The sequence below is a fragment of the Squalius cephalus genome, assembly GCF_949319135.1.
Source record: "Squalius cephalus genome assembly, chromosome: 13".
NCBI lineage: Eukaryota > Metazoa > Chordata > Actinopteri > Cypriniformes > Leuciscidae > Squalius > Squalius cephalus.
The window spans coordinates 16,932,613-16,950,893 of record NC_137134.1 but is presented as its reverse complement, the minus strand read 5'-3'; the positions used below and the strand labels follow the sequence as shown (position 1 = coordinate 16,950,893).

At 38.3% G+C, this 18,281-nt stretch overlaps 1 protein-coding gene across 1 annotated transcript in view; it reads right to left on the bottom strand.

The window, feature by feature from the left end:
• Positions 1-108: 108 nt before the first annotated feature.
• nek7 (NIMA-related kinase 7) overlaps positions 109-18,281 on the bottom strand; it is a 67,011-nt gene continuing 48,838 nt past the window's right edge. The window contains exons 8-10 of the mRNA XM_079891264.1: positions 17,001-17,095; positions 3,779-3,892; positions 109-1,920 (exon numbers count right to left, since the gene is read on the bottom strand). Coding sequence (XP_079747390.1) covers positions 1,810-1,920; positions 3,779-3,892; positions 17,001-17,095 — 320 coding nt within the window. The 3' untranslated portion in view covers positions 109-1,809. The remainder of the gene's footprint in view (positions 1,921-3,778; positions 3,893-17,000; positions 17,096-18,281) is intronic.

Here is an 18,281-nt window from a genome sequence, read left to right as displayed (position 1 = left end):
AAGAGTTTTATAGTTAAAAAGTGAAACAGTTTCAATGTTATGCTAATTTGGAGAATGCTAAACGGATATCAAACTTTAATAAATAATCAAAAACACCAGAGTAAATGGTTTAAGTCATTTCATTTTATTTATTTTTTCCATTTCAATTAGCATACAAAGAATTAATGTGCATCTTGAATGTTAAACGTTCAAATAAACAGTCAAAAAAAGACAAATAAATAAAAAGTTGCCTGTCGCTCCCAAACGATTTGGGTGAAAGTAGAGTACAGACCGTGAGCGTCCGATTCATGTGTGCTTTACCGTGGTAAAGGATCCAGATCTCGCTGGAGAAGGCTTTGAGTGCCTTGTTGAGATAAATACATACTATTATCTATAAGGCAACAAGCATAATCTGTTATCGTGTTAACATAAGGCGAAAGAAAAAAAAGGTGATTATTGCAAAATACATAAAAAAAAAAAAGAAAAAGAAAGGGTAAACACTAAAAATGCTCTCGATTAAAGTTACAAAAAACATACCATTTTATACTTGGTACTATCACAGCAAATCATACTGTCTGCAAAAGGTGCCGCATAATAGCTGCTGTCTGTATATTATAACTTCATACGCTTGTGTAACTCATATTAGACCGAGTTTGCAAAGATCACAAGCCACATTCTGGAAAGCAGCACATGAGCACATAGATTATAGTCTGGAAGAGGTCAAAGTTTGCGTGAACATAGTGGAATTGTACAAGGCCAAACGGACTCATTGTAAAAAGTCATTTGTAAACGTACCTCTTTCAGGATGTGTTGCATGTAAACCAATTGAATGATGTAATTAGAGCCAATCTCTTAAAAAAAAACTTTTGGTTTACAGGAAGAAAGGCACTGATTTCTTTTCAGAGCAAGGCACTATGAAGGCATAGAGAATGTGTGAATATTTATAAGTTACTGCATTGCAAGAGAGACCTTTGCATTAAACATTTATTAAAGTTCAAGTATCAGCCGTAAAGGTGCGGATACTGGGAATAATTTCCTTTTTAAAACGGACCTCATGCTGAATGCGTTATACGATAACGCAAATGCACCGTATTGTCATTATCAATGATTTATTTAATGCAATTTAAAACCACAAAAGGTCTAAGACCTCAAATACCAAGAAGAATCGCAATAAACATGTTTTAGGTGCGGTAGGGACGGCGAGGAAATAAAACATTACTTGGGACTGAGTGCATGTTTTTCTGGCATCACAGCAAGATGCAAGTACAGACTGCTGAGGTTTAGATATGGACTAGTAATTTAGCCCATAAAAATTGTGACAAATACCACTATGATATCACGCTCTTTAAATAGAACGACAAACCTCCTAAATGTTTTAATGCAACAAAGTTGCTTTTTAAGGGGAATTTTCATTCTCTTTTTATAGGGATGTTTTTCTCATAAAAAAAGTTCTTGGAAGGGTGTTATGGGATTGTGAAAAGCATATCAGATTTCATGCTAATGCGGTAACAGAAAAAAATGAAGGTATATACACAATCATCGCACTGTACCAGCATCGAAACGAGCAAAAATCAAGTCAAACCAGTTTTTAGAACACTGCTTAATTTTCTATTTTCTTCTTTGGAGAGCTATATTAAAAGGTCATGGTCATTTTTTGTCTTTTTTATGTTGTTTTGGTATACCAAAGGCCGTGCTTTGTGCCTTACATTGTATGTTTTGTACTGAAAGATGCCAGGTTTCATTACGATGGAGCAAAACAAGCTTTAAATGACATTGGTGGGCCAGATTAAGGTCTTCAAAGTAGAAGCAAGAGGAATCAGGTAAGCAAACTCAGTTTGCGATCGTCAAGGCTTGCATGTGTTTGGCGATGCTGTATACGTAGGTGATGTCAGGTCTTTTCTCTGGGTCGGGGTTGATGCACATATCTACCAGTTTTCTCAGCTTGTGGGAAAAAAAAAAAAAAAAAGATGAAAATATAAGATGTTAATTCATAATACAGATCAATAATACAAAGCACCAGACAAACCCCAACTTTTCAATGGGGAAAAAATTATATATATATATATATATAAACATCCATACATATATAAACATTTTTTTTTTTTGACTCGCTAAAGCATACTTTTTTTAATACATTTTTCATAAATTCTTAATAATAATAATAATAAATATATTTGCAACAGTTTTAGTTGGAGTCTGGATTCCTGTATTAGTCATTGGTTTAAGACAAACAAGATGATTGACAAAAATGGCAAGTGTTTCAGAGAACAGAGCTCAGAGAACAGGAAAGCCGAGGGAAAGGCTCCAAGCAATGTAACTTCCAGCAAGAAGCCCTCTGGCCCTGCGAATGTTTGTTAATTCTCTGCTACAAACATTCTACACATAAAAGAAGTACACAAACATACAGTCCCCGCCAGTGAGGGACGGGAATGATAGTCGTGATGCTGCGCTGAGAAGTAAACTAAGCCCAGGCAAGCAGAAGCAGCAGCAGCATCATTAAAAGTGGGGGAAAGGGGGGGAAAAAAAGCGGAAGGAAAGAAGATGCCCCTGTGTCAGATCGCCATGGCAACCGCCTCTCTTGCCGGGGCCTGGCTGCTGTTGCATGGCGCGGCGTCTCCTAATCAGCCCGGCATGTGAAATGCAAATGCAGACAGTCTGAGAATTAGTGGAGAAGAAATAGGAGGCGGCGGCAGTTGGGGCGAGTAAGGATGCAGATATGTAAAATATTCATGCTTTTGCACGAGAGAAACGCGGGGGGTTCGATGGTCGCGCCCCCCCCCCCCCCCCCACCCGTTTTAAGGGGGGCTGTCTGTCAGGTGAGATACAAGAGACGGTAAATGACACACCAAAGATGAGCGGCTGACACTTTTTTGCCTTTCGCCTTCAGGAGCATTGTTTACATGTAGACAGGGAGGGAGGCAGACCTTCCTGCAGCACTGGAAAGCTGAAGGAAGTGCTGAATGGAGGAAGAGTCGTGCCAGGCTTGTAAATAATAATAATGGCAGCTTTGGTCGGACGTGCCGGATCTATCGGAGGATTTTGTGGGTTCTCCAATGGTTGACATCAGAGAGTGCCGGCATGTTACGTGGAAAGACCGGCTTTCCATGCTGGAAATTCACATGCTGTTTTGGTGATGGACTGCTTGATGGACCAGTATTGAACATGCTGTTCACAAGTATGGGGAGTAACTAAAAGAGATCGTTCTGATTATTTGGTCATCATTTACTCACCCTAATGTTGTTCCAAACCCATTTGACTTTTGAAAAATGTATTTTGTACATGCAATGAAAGTCAATGGGGTCCAATGTGTGTTCCACAACAACTTCTCTTGTAAATAAGCTCTTAAGGCCCTGATATACTCACAACAAAGTAATTTTTCGTTCTTTCTTTAGGAGTAAAACGAAGTTCGAAATAAGTGATCAGCGATATACTGGTAGCGAATATCCGACCACGCCCACACTGCTGAGAAATTTAAGCATTTTTAAAATAAAGCATAAGAAAAGCATCCGATTACAGCAACATGGATTTGTTTGCACGAGCTCTGCAATTCGGCACTCCAGTAAAGTCACGTCATGTTAGTGATTAGCCATTAGTGAGATTGACACAACTATTAAGGTTCGGCCACATTAGCAAAATTTCGACAATTTCGACAAAATTTCCTAGGCCAAAAAGGTAATTGCCTATTGTCAATAGTGTAGCGATGTATGAAGCACAGCTCACACGGAAGTCACTTTCAGACAAAGCAACTTGGTCAATGTGGGGAAATCTGCATGTGCAATTCTTTGAGCTTGAAACATACCTCTTCAGAGTAATGGTCAGACGGTAGTGGGGGGTAGTCACACTGCTCGATCTTTTTACACAGCGAGTAGAGGTTCATTTTGTCCCCGTAGAATGGACTCTGCAAGGCAGCCATCTAAGTGAGAAGAAAAGAAATGTAACATTTAGAGAGAAGGTTTCAGATGTCCTGCTAGCTTAAAAAAATGGGTGACAAGTTCTTTTTTTGAACTTGCAATTTGGCAAGGTTCATATCATGATCATTTTAATTCAATTCATTAAAAAAAAGGTACAAGTAGTGAAAATGCATTCCTATGAATAAAAACAACAACAACATTTACTTATATTTTCAGTTCACACCTGGAGGTTGAGTAATTCATTTACTCCAATGCAGGTACCCATATCTCTCATGCCTGCAATGCACACTAAATCTTCATCAAGCAAAGGCTGACTGTCTGAGGAAGAGACTATGGTGTCCCACGTCACAGATGGCAGCAGACAACTGCCATCTGTTTGCTCAAGATGTCAAAAAGCTAAGAGTCAAGTCTATAGAGCATGTATCATGTCACTCTCGAGATGTTGTGCGTTGCATTAACGATATTAAGTACATTAAACATTCTTACAATCTTAAAAGTAAAGCTTCTTAATGGGCATTGATGGTTCCATGAAGAACATTTAACATCCATAGATCCTTTCCACTGCACAAGAGGTTCTTTATTGAGGAAAAAGTTTCTTTAAGATTAATAAAATGTTCTTCACAATATGGTTCTTCTATCAGTTCTATGGCATCGCTGAAAATCTTTATTTTTAAGAGTGTGGAACCTTTCCATTGCAGAATAGGTTCTTAAGATCAAACATGGTTCTTTCAAGAACTGTTCACTGGAAGGTTCTTCAAGGAACCAAAATGGTTCTTCTGTGGCATCACTGCAAAACATCCTTTTGGAAACTTTATTTTTAAGAGTGCACTTAGAACAATATAGTTCATAACTTTAATATATATAATAATATAGTTAAGCTGTAGGATGTTTAGCTTATTGCTACATTAATATCAAATTCAACTGATGTGTGTGGAGACAAATGGGCTTACTCTGAGCATTTTACTAGCTCATTTAACTTGAACTTTTCATTTAATTTTTGCTCAAAGTTGTATTTTTGACTTGTTAACGAAGTAGTTCACCAAAAAAATAAACGGTTTACTTGCCCTTGTGTCATTCTAAACCTTAATGACTTTGTTCTGTTGAACACAAACAAAGATATTTTAAAGACTGAAAGCCGAAACAGATAAATTTGGGCAATAAAGTAAAAACAATAAAAACAATCACGCCACAGGTGGCATGTATCTTCAAAAGAACAAAAAACTAAACGCATCCATTTACTCAACACTTCCAAACCACATTCGCCAACTCATGGCTAATTAGCTTTATGTATCTGGCCTGATACACTTAGCAAGGAAAATGATGGATGTCCTGTCCCAAGAAACCATAACAACACGAAAAAATAAAATGCAAAAACAAAGCTTTTAAAAAGGATGATAGCATTTCAGTAGATGTTTTGTGAAATGAATGTAGAAGATGAAAAACAATGTTGATGTCACAGTTTTTGGGGCATCAATCCTAGTGGTACGGAAAAGATGGATGCAGTGCATCCTGTTAGCCTGGAGCTGTGCAATCCCGCTCAGCCAGGAATGTGATGCTTTGATGACGTTATGAGATTATGATACTGCAAAAGCAGACTGGCAAAAACAGCCCCATGCAAAACAACAAAAAAAAAAAAAAAAAAAAAAAGAAGCTTTCCAGATGCCAAGCATGCAAGCCACACAGTACTCGCACGAAACCACTACACCGCAAAGCACACTGGACGAGAACTCAATTAAATTGACATAGAAGGACAGAGAGGAAACGGCGAGCGAGTTAACGGAGGTGGGGGTGTTGGGGGGTGTGATCGAGCGAGGCGAAACGGCGGTTTGGGCTGTCAGAGGAGGAGCGGAGGAGAGGAGCGCGGAGGGGCAGAACTCATGGAGCAGAGCCGGTTTCATCACCGCTCCACACAAAACGGGAAAGGGAGGGCCGGAGGAAGGGGGAGTCCCTCTCTAATCACTGGCAGTGCAGGAACTGGGAGGACTGGGATGTTTCTTTAACATGTACCATTCTTACACAACAAGTACTTCATACAGTACTTCAAACTAAATGTGTCAGAGCAAAAGTCACCAAAAAAATGCTCAGGTGTTGTTTGAACAAATCCAAAGAAACCACCCCCAAGTCTCCATACCTGCATTTACACGGCAGCAAAATTATGATTAAGTGACATATAAACAACAGTGACAATTGAATTCTGTAACTAAAGTGACTTCTATAACTAAAGAAAAAAGCATTTTGGTATATGCACGACTTTGCTAAAGCAGAAAGAGATGAACAAACAAAAATGTCATGTCATCTGAATGTTTTACATCCAGGTACTGCCTTCCATCAAGACTCGACAGATGAACTTCTATTTTTACAAGTTATTTATTTATTTGTTTGTAAATGGACTCATTTGTTTGTGTGTGTGTATATTCACTGTCTAGGGGAAAAAAAAAAAGTCGCTGTAAAGTTGCTGGATTTAAATGTCAAATGCTTAAGAGTCTATGACTGGATAATTATTGCATTGATTATTGTGTTTCTAGCATGTTATACACTGAACAAAGATGCTATGTACTGCCAAATTCTCTGAAATGCCTTTGGAGACAGCTTATGGTAGAGAAATGAACATTCAATTCACGGGCAACAGCTCTGGTGGACATTCCTGCAGTCAGCATGCCAATTGCACGCTCCCTCAAAACTTGCAACATCTGTGGCATTGTGCTGTGTGATAAAACTGCACATTTTAGAGCGGCCTTTTATTGTGGCCAGCCTAAGGCACACCTGTGCAATAATCATGCTGTCTAATCAGCATCTTGATATGCCACACCTGTGAGGTGGATGGATTATCTCGGCAAAGGAGAAGTGCTCACTAACACAGATTTAGGCAGATTTTTGAACAATATTTGAGAGAAATAGGCCTTTTGTGTACATAGAAAAAGTCTTAGATCTTTGAGTTCAGCTCATGAAAAATGGGGGCAAAAACAAAAGTGTTGCGTTTATAATTTTGTTTAGTGTATATTTGGCAACAGTTCTTCTAACCCTAATTGATGGAGTGTGAAGCTTTTCATTTCTTAAACAACCATGTAGGAAGAAACATCATGGCTATATTCCAGGATGACAATGTCAAGATTCATCAGGCTCAAATTGTGAAAGAATGGTTGGGAAGGAGCATGAATAATCATTTTCACACATGAAATGGCACCTCTGAGTCCAGATCTTATACTCATTGAAAGTCTTTGGGATGTGCTGGAGGACACTTTACAGAGTGCTGGATTCTTTCATTGACAATACAAGAGATTGACCAAAAAATGTATGCACCTCTTAATGGAAATAAATGTTGTGATGTTATTTCCATCAAGAGGTGCATCAATTTTTGGTTGCAAGTGGATACAAAATATTACGAGTTTTCATGTTTGCGGTTGCCAGATGTCAAGGTTTTAAATCCCCCAATCAGAGTTTTTCTCTTAAAAAGAAGCATTTTCTGTCCGCATTTTACTTGATCTTTGCAATATGGCATCCATAAACATGAAAGCTCGTAGAGGCTTGTTAAAAACAGCCTGTAATATTTTGTATCATCTTTTTTTGTACAAAATGTACACGCACTCTCTCCACACTGTGAAGAAGTGCCAATGATCTGAAAACACTGACAAACATTTAGGGATCTCCATTTGAGATATTATGCTTAAATAATAGTATCACCCAGTCAGTCTGTGTTCTGAGCCGCTTGCACTGTTTGCTGTGACTAAATCTGCCATCTGCCTAAATCTGCCATGTTTTAATAGAAAAACATGAATGTAATTTGGAATTATTGGAATTACTATTAGGAATTTCACTGTTTAAATTTTGAAGAGAAGTTTCTTGTTTTACCAGTAATGTAGAAAGTGTGTTAATTCATATGATAAATAGCCTATAATAAATAAAAGAAAACTAGATGATGTAACATAAACCATGCATATGAGCTGACATTCTCTTGATTTGTGCTTATATGTGAAAGTGCAATAATTCTGATGAAATGCAAATATATATATTTTTATTTAACCATTATGAAGCATGATGAAATTGTGACAAAAATTTTGACTAAACTGCCCAGACATTTATGCCTAGTTTCAAAGACAAGCCTTAAGCCTAGTTCCAGACTAAAATGCATGTTTTAACTGAAAGCAACTTGCACTGATGCACACCAGAGAGGATTTTTTTTAAGGCATGTTTATAAAAGTTACTAAAATGTCCTAATTGAAATAAGGCCTAATCCTGGCTTAATCCAAGCCTTGTCTTCGATTAAATTAAAAATGGATAACGAAGTAAATGGATAAATTAGTCAGGTAAACTTAGACATGCTTTTTTCCCAGATAGGTATGATGAAAATAATGGGGCCAAAACTTGATTTTTGAAGAAAAATGCATGTCCTTCTTGTTCCTCCATCAGTTATGGGGATGGAAATGTATGTATGTGACAGTAATGGGCTATGTGAATGAGTGTGTTTTGACCAGACTGCATTTGGTGTGTTTTTCCAGTGAAAAAAATTATTCACAGCAAAAGGGTAGGTGTTTTTTTTTTCTTATACAGACTCAAGATGATATACCTATAGTGTCATTTCATAGCAACATCTGTTTTGCTAGTGAGCCGCCACTCTTGCGAAGAGTTCCTCAAGATAATTGCGATGTGCAGGACCGTAGAACGGCATTTAGCGAGATGAAAACGCAGCCGCGGCTTAGACTGTTTACATGCGGTGTGCCTACCTGTGGAAGTGTGGCCGCAGAGGGGGGTCAGGGGCAAGTAGCAGCTGTAGCCAGCAAAGGGTTAAACAAGGACCACCATATTTTCATGCATCTTCCGCTTCTGACAGATGAAAAATGTCAACTGTCCTGTTTTTATTTTGGAGTTTTTGCACTATTCATCTGGTTCATTAGTGCCTGGGCGCTCTTGGCCCTGACAGCTGCTCGCCCCGTGCTCCCGGCCCCTGAATTTTTCAGGCTAATTTGATTCGGGGCGCCCAGGCGATGGGCAAGATGATTGACTTGCTCCCTGACCCCCGGAGCCCAGCAGCTCCCCTCATTGGTATTCCAGAGGAGTCCACCCCGCACCACGCTGGCCTGCTGTCTGTCTGCGGGGCTTCGGCTACCGGTGCACGGTGGCGAAAGACACACACGTTTACACACTCACATGCACACACAAAAGAGGGGGAAAACTTGCACACACAGACACCAAAGCTTAGAGGAACATACTTAAACAGAATCTCAACCACCAACATGGTGGTTGCGCTGACACAAATACACACTCGACACATACAAAAAAAAAAGAGCCATGCCTGCACAGAAACACACACACACATAGATAGATGCTCAAAATATCACAACAGCAGGAACCGAAAAGAACTAAGACAGACATAACCACATATGGCCACCCAGACAGGAAGACAAAAACAGACTCTTTTCTAATTCCTACCTTAATACAACCTGACCACCCTGGCTTGCGACGATAGTTCCTTTATTTAGTGAAACTCAATACACTACAGAGTTAACCTCAAATATCTCACCCATTGTTGTAGCGTGGAGACTGCAAAGTGAACTTGCGTTAAGAATTTCCATTCCGAAATTCCCAATGGCGCATCAAATCAAGCTGACAAAGCAAATGCAATCAATCAAAATATAAACAACTCTGATTACGGCTGCTACCATTTCAACAAGTGTTGATTACAGCATTGGATTTAGGTCTACTGTGATTGCATAAAATGTTTCTATATACTTTTTTTAATAGCTTGGAGCATTTTACCTAAGCACACATACATACTAGTACCCATATATATATATATATATATATATATATATATATATATATATTTTTTTTTTTATCATATTGGTCAAAAATGGATTTTTAATTGTGTATGCTCATTTAAACTTTTTTCATTTATATTCAGATTAAGTGAAAGTGAAGAGTAAGTAAATGTAACTTTAGCAAATCAGCGTAAATATCCATTTTTCAAACCATAAGTCATCATGTCCTGATGCCTAAATTCACTTGCAACATTTCAAATGATCGATTTCAGTTTGTACGGTTTTATTTTTTATATTTATTTTGACAAAATAGTATCCAATTTTAATGTCAGCCTTTGATCGCATATCAGCCATAACATGAAAATAAATACTAGCTTATCGTATCAGAATTCAGAGAGAATGTCTCAGTCAAGGAGACCATTGTTTTATTATTGATCTCTGTACCTTGTTGAATTCTTTGCATGCCAATTAAACTCCTAGAGAAGGTCCTGGCTCAAAGGAGCCATGGAGGAGGGCGTAGCATATGAAAAGACTGTGTTCAAGTGTGAGAAAAGCATCATTATTTCATGTTGCTCATCCTTCTCGCACTCTTTTTAATGATATATTAATCAAATGGAAGTGCAGGCATAAGGAAGGAACACAATTAAATATGAATCCATATTCTGCTACTTGAAAAGTCCCCGTCTGACGCCACAAACTGACTTGTACAAACGCCTAACCTACACACACAATGATGTTTAAGTTCTCAGGGTTTTCCTCTTGAACAAATGAGAAGTGAAAAATCACCTCTCCTTTTAGTAGCGCGATCACTCCGAGAAGAAAAGTTTGACACGTTTTGTTTGTAAATTTGCTGAATGAGTGTGCAACGCTTCTTGGTTTTATGCATCATTAGCAAAACATGGGTGCGGCTGCTCATCAGAATGTCAAGAGTTCTTCTGAGATGCTGGCGTTCACGTACGCTGCTCTCTCAAAGCGCCTTTAAAGAACATGAGTATTCTGCAGCTGTACACGGTTGGGGCAAATTAATTCACTAAGCTATCAAATTAAAATCTGAGATATGTGGTGAGAAGACACCAAGGTATACTGGGTAATCTATATTTGAATAGGATTCGGGGAGGGTTTAATTAGCTCAAACGTCTTGATGGATGTTTACTATTCAGGTGTGGGATAACACTTCCCAAAAAAATCTGCAAAAATACTTGAATATATAAACTTCATGAGCTCTGAAAACGAAGTGCTATGCTGCATCCCGCCAACTACGGACTAAGCATTCTTATTTAATGAAAGAATATCATTAGCTTTACATATCAAAAATTCAACACTCCTCTTGCACCATGTGCATGCTAATCTGCTTACTTTTAACGCTTAACGTCACTTGGCAGATTCGGTTCTCATCTCCGATGTTCTACTCAAAACACATGGTCGTAAATGAAGATGTGACTTCACAGTTTTAATTGTAAAACCTGGAGCAGGAAAACTGGCCTTGTGTTTTTGCGATGAAGGGAGATGCAATGGTCTCTGCCTCTTATTTATGCCAACATAAATCTGAAACACCTTCGAGAACGGCTATTAAGATGAGTTTTAAGAGGACTTCAAAAGGCCGAGCCAGACCGTAAGTGCAGAGATCTACAAATATGAACTCGGTCTGTCTTTAATAGAGAGTGGAGATGGTGCAGGGCGGAAACGGCAAGGACACAGAGAGGGCCATCGGGGTAGCTTGAGACGATCCTTTCATTTTCAGCATCATAAAACCCAACACCAAAACCAATTGCACGAGTGCTCCAAGGATGGGTTAGGAGATCATAAGCTAATATAGCCACAGGAAATGGTCTTGATGGTTGGGGGGAGGAATATGTAGAAAATTTGTGGTCTGATTCAAGGTTAAATTGGAGTCAACTGAAAGGTGAAATCATTGAACGGTAGTGGTGAGGATTATGGTTAATCTCAGATAATAAAATCATTAGAATCTTTTCACCAAAAGATTTGGTCACTGATTGATTCATCCAAATGATTCATTAAAAGAAACAAGTCTTATTTTATTACAATTTGCATATTCAAATCTAGAAAGGGACGCCAGAAAAAGTGAAACTAAAACTAAAATTAAAGAGAAAACTGAACATTTTTAAGATTAAAGCTAATTCAAAATATCCATAAATATTAAATACTTAAATGAAAGAGAAAAAATTGTTTACTTAACAGTGATTCATTCAAGAATTTCCACCAAACTGTAGCAAAATGGTATCTTAGCTTAAAGCTGCAGTCGGTAACTTTTTTGTGTTCAAAATGTACAAAAATTATATAAGCGAGTACATCATGAATCCATTTTCCAAATCATGCTTTTGTCTTATTCTGAATCACTACGGTCCACCTATAATAAGTGTTTATATTCAGACTATTTTAGACTGGTTCGAGTCGGCACCGCTGCGGAGCAGCACAGTACCTGCGTGACTCGTCATAGACATAAACAGAGAGAAGTAGCTCCGGCTACAATGTTCTTCCGCAAGATGCATACAGTTCTGTTTATTAAAAAGTTACGGACAGCAGCTTTAATAACCTGTCTTTAACCAGTTACAATAAAGTTTAACTAGCTGCGTTACCTGTTTGCATATGTATATATTTGTATTGCAAATGCTATTAATTGCAAAACATGATGCTAAAAATACAAAATATTCGTTCTTATCGGCAACAGAGCCAGCTAACTGTTGACCTATTCGGGAAGTAATTGAAGAGAAGGACTGCAAAAACTTGGTATAAAGTTTAATAGTAGCTAGCGTCCAGTCCACTAAAAACCTTTATTGGCTACTTTTTTTGAATAGCCAAAATATTACCCAACTAACACCCAAACAGATCAAATGACCCTCAATTCTTCCACCAACCACAAAACCACACATTTTCTCCATATTGCAGAGCTGTCAATAATGCAGATGGACCGTGGTGTACAGTGCAATGCTATTGACTGATGCGCCATGGGGAGAACGTGTCCCGTCTGCCGTGAAGGCCATTTGGGAGTCAACCCCAACTCTGGCCTCGTCCTGAACCCCACCTATTCATCACAGGATGGCCGGCAAGCAACATCAGCTGACCAAATGAGCTCCAACCAAGTGCGTCGGCATCAAACAGAATAGCAGATGCATATGGAGGAATACAATGCACAGATATTGATGATTTTCAATCGAGGTCTCGCAACCTCAACGGCTTCCACCACCCCTCACCCCCCTCGAATCCTCCATAACAGATCGACTAAAAGATTCATGCTCTCAGAATAAAGGAATTACATGCACACATATAGGCCTTTCACACAAAATAGATCAATGAGGATCAATGGAAGATGGCACAAGTCTGCAAATTAACAATTCAGCAGTTCAGCACTGCAATGGAACACAGCAGATAGCTTTCAATTGTCTACTAAGACAATGTTTACACACACACACCAAAATAAATTATAAAACTGGACACAATTTATGGGCCTATATGTAGAGTACCTGGGTTAATGATATGATGCAATATCTTTTTGTCCCATCTTTATGAAATTATTCAAAAACTACCAGGCTTGCCCCCTAATAGTCCACTAAACATTAGTCGACAAGAAGAGACTTAGTCGAACAAATTTTAATTAGTCAGTTAGCTGCAGAAAAAAAACTCCACAGGAAGTGGCAAAGTCACGCAGTCCATAACGGACAGATCGTTAACAAGGCTGGTCCATGTGGTATGCCGGGCAGGAAATCCAAATGTTCGCCTATCATTCATCAACCTCAAATATGGCTTATTATTTGAAACATGCAAGTAGTAGCCTAACGTTAGTGACTTTACATGGCAGCTCACTCTAATATTAACCTAGATAAAGGCATTATTTGGTCCATATCCAAGGGTGCGGAGATCACTTGCATTTTTTCCCGATAACCGCAAAAAGAACTTAAAATGCTCCATAATTTCTGATCATATAGATAAGAGTAATATTTCAAATTCCAAACTGTAAAGAGTCTACTTTTATTTGAACAAACTCACAATAACAACAGAAGTTGAGGTGTTGAAAAATAAAGAAAAAACAGATGCGCTTTCTGCCGTCTCAGACTCCGGGAACTGCTTTCTGGAGTAAGTCACAAAAATGAACCGAAACTTAGCGTATACTTGCCTCACAGACATAACAAATATGTCTATCGAAAGCTTGAAGTTTCTACTTTAAAATGAACAATTCAAATCGAAAACAACCTTATGAAATGTTACGTTGTTAAACCACTATGCTGCAGAGATGACGAGTCAGCATCATCAACTTTTGCAGCTGACACTGACTCAGAAAACACTAATTTCATAAATTATTAAAATGTTCAGAAAGTCTCCTTACTGTACGTAAAGGCAAAAATTAAAGCAAAAAAAAAGAAAAAGAAAAAAAGAGATACAGCTATCCTGACATCACAAAAAACCTGCTTCATAGCTTATTAAGATTTAACAAACTTGTTAGATTAGTTCAGGTTGTAAAATGTGATTCAACTCTCAACTCTCAAAATTTGAATAATCAATTACAAAAATTGAAATGTTGAAAGAAATGTAATTTGATTATAAAATATTTCTTAAATTGTTCTTATTATTAAAATGCAATGTATATAAAATGCAATATATACAATTAAAGAAGATATAAAAGTAAATTAAATTTTTCTCCAATTAGTAAATAGTAAAAAGATGATCAAATGAAAACTTCATGATAACGAAAAAAGACTCCAAAGTCATTGTTCTAAAAAAAAACTGCTTTAAAGTAACATCACAGCAACTGCCGACGGGTTTGCCGATCATCAGATCTGTCACTCAAACAGATGTCAATTCATCACCTCCCAGCTCCCCGCCCCCTTCAGGTCACGTGAACTGCTGGAAGTGGGACAAGATGAAAGTCTTCGTATACCATGGGGCAACAGCCCCGATCTGTTCGAGGCTGAGCCTGGACCTGGCTTTAACAGAAGCTTAAGAGATCACAACTGTAACCCGTTTGCCTTCTCCCTGCACTTGGCTGACCCATGGCCACTGCGAAGCAGGACGGACTGATCACACTGATGGGCCTGGTGCATTATGGGAGACTAATTAGTGCCAAGAAACACTGTCTCCAAGCAGCGGTGAACTCAGATGGTTGTTTTTCAGCCCCAGGCATTTTGGGAGGTGTAGCTACTGGTTAGCTCCCCCCCCCCCCACCCCCCAAAAAAAGAGGCAAAAAGACGAAGTGGAGAAAAAACACACTCAGGGGATTGAAGGGATAGAACGGGTACCGGACTAACAATGCATCTATTTCCACACTGTGCGAGTGTGAATTTGCGCCTGCCTGCGTGTTTATACACCAGTTTTCGGTAGCCAGTGCATCCCACGGGATCGAGCATCGTGTCATTTATGGATTGCTGCTATCCATTCCAGGTGGCCCCAGTCACCTGGTTACAATGAAACCAGAGCCAAAAAAACAAAAAATGCCCACTTTTTAACAGGGATCGGAATTTCGCAAGATCTGATGTTTAAAAGGATAGTTCCCCTGAAAATGTTAATTATTTCTTATTTACTCGCCTTCAAGTCATTTCAAAAGACATACTTTCTTTCATTGAGCACAAAAGGAGAATTTCTGAAGAATATACAGGCTGCTTTTTTTGAAATAATGAAACCAGTTACAGTCTGAAATAGTTTGCCTAAGATACATTACAGGACAAGTAATTTAAGAATCCTATAAAATAGTTTTATATATTTTATAGTTTATATATTTTTATTACTAAAGAAGTACCAGAGGTACACATCAATCTAGACAGGAGGGCCTTGGAATATTGTCTCGTCAAAACGTTTGAGAACCACTGCTATCAAAGCATTTAAAAAATAATCAATTAATTGTTTATCTAAATGAATTGTAATCTAAATCAAAGTATCACACACATGACAAGCGTCAGTCAATAGTGAGCCTATACGTTCTGACGTACAACCCAGAAGCGCTGTGCTGTTACACTACGTCAACTCACTCAGAGGCCCACTCAGAGGCCCACACAGAAGAAAATGAAGAGTTGAATAAAGTCGTTATTTTTGTTTGTTTTTTTCGCACAAAAAGTATTCTTGTCGCTTGATAAACTTATGGTTGAGCCACTGTAGTCACTTGGACTATTTTAAACATTGTCTTTACTAACTTTTCTGGGCCAGCAAGTTTCAGTAACATAGAAGCCTATGGAGGACTGATCCAGCTCTCAGATTTCATCAAAAATATCTTAATTTGTGTTCCCAAGATGAACGAAAGTCTTACGGGTTTGGAACAACATGAGGGTGAGTAATTACTGACAAAATTTTCATTTTTGGGTGAACTAACCCTTTAAAGATTCAAAATGACAAAAAAGCACATTAAAGTATCATGGAAATGGTTCACACAATTCCAAAGCTTTGCAATCTTCTGAACAGACCAAAATCTGTAGTTATACACTGTAAATCTTAATAACCATTGTAGCTCTTCTTGGTTAATTTACGAAAGCAAGAAGTAGTGATGTCTAATTCACAAATGAATCATTCTTGTGAGTCAAATCTTTTTTTATAAATCCATTGGTCCAATTCACAAAATACATGAATGATTCATTCATAAATAGGCTGATTTGGTTCTCAACTTCAACTGTGAATCATTGATCAAATCATTGCTAAACCTGACTGGAGACCAAGATTATTAACGAATAACTTAAATTTAAGTTTATCATAAGACTTAAGAAGCCTTAGAATAGATGAAATGGATGACTTGTATTATACTTTTATGTTGTTGAGTATACATTCACTTCTATTATATTGATAAGAAAGGCAAGAATGTTCTTCAAAAATGTACCCTTCATGTTTTTTCAGAAAAAGAATGCTATACGGATTTGGGACAAAATGAGGGCGAGTTAATAATGACAAAACTTTTATTTTTGGGTGAAGTGTCTTTTTAAGGTCCAAACACTGTTGACCCCCTTGCAACTTCATCTTCAATTTAGACTAAGTGCTGAAGAGAAAACTGCTGCTCCGAGTCTAATGGATCCTGGTCCGCTGTGTCTTCGAGAAGCGCATGCTATTAAAGCATAATCAAAGCAGGCAGTATCATTTCATAGCAAGAGCACTGCATGTTATTTAAAACACATGTAAATGTCATTCAAATTTCCTCATCAGCTTGGGAACATACTCCAGGTATCCTACGCAGAGGCCAGTTACCTCAGAGTACAAAACCATATTGTTATTTTCATGACAGACCGCGAGGTGTAGGATTGCGTCTCACAAAAGGAGACGAACGGTGCTGGCAGAAGCTTGAGAAGAGAAAGGGAGAGTTAGGGAGGGCTGGGAAGTATAAACGGAGGAAGGGGGAGTGATGGGATGGGTTTCTATACCTTACCTCATAGAGCAGGCAGCCTAGCGACCAGATGTCAGATTTGAAGTTATATCCGTTTTCGTGTATTCGCTCGGGAGACATGTAATATGGGGTGCCCACTGGAACAGAAAAAAAGACAGATAGAGACAGACAGACAGAGAGAGAGAGAGAGAGAGAGAGAGAGAGAGAGAGAGAGAGAGAGAGAGAGAGAGAGAGAGAGAGAGAGAGAGAGAGAGAGAGAGAGAGAGAGAGAGAGAGAGAGAGAGAGAGTTAGGCTGTCTGGTTTGCTATGCGAGGAGTTCATCCATGGATGCTTCATTGACAAAGGTTTAAGACTGAGGAGTTTTAGATGACTAAAGAGAGGTTACTAACAACAAACTCAGCGATGCGTGTGTACAGTGTGGAGGAAAACACATTTTAACAGTTTGTACACTACAGGCGGGTCAATTTTGAAAGAAATTAACACTTTTATTTGGCAATGAGACATTTATAATGTTACGAAATAAAAATAAAAGCTGTTCTTTTGAACATTCAATTATGTGTCAAATAATCATGAAAAAAATTAAGCAGCACAACTGTTTGTTTAACATTGATAATAATAAGAAACGTTTCTTGAGCAGTAAATCAGCACTTACAGTTCTAAATGGCAATGAAATAAAACAGCATTCAATGTATGATGTTACATTAACATGAACAAAACCTGTATAATTTGGGAACAGTAGAAGTTTGATGTTCATATTAGAAGTAGAACAACTTTTACAGATGGAGCCAAGTGCTGTAAATGTTCATGAACGTATGTAGGTGGTTTAGAGATCTGGGGGGACTGCTTTCAGATTGCAAGTGTGTTTTGGGGAATGAAAATCAGCTTACATTCGAGCAGATTTAAAATATTTCATTCACCTCTCATTATAAAAGAACCTCAATGATTTACAACAGAAGCCATTCAACACGGCCAAATGAAACTTTAATCAATTCACTCGTGTTTTTTTCTTTCTCCACTCCTGTACATTGGATTGTCTTTGAAATTCGATAAACCCCAAACAGCCACTGCACCAAAACCGTCTTCGATGGTTTTACCAGTTCTGCCACAGGAAAATCGTGGTCCTATCTGATGATTTCACACTGTAGCGCGGGGCTCATGCATGACGGCTAACCACCAACGCATACTGGTTTGGTCTTGCCATTTGAATATTGGTCTTGGTCATTTGTGTATTTTTTTTTTTATATTACCAATAGAGTGAGTAGGGGGTGGAACTATCTGTTTGCTCAACCAATGGCAGACAGTGGAAATGTTTGGGAAACCTG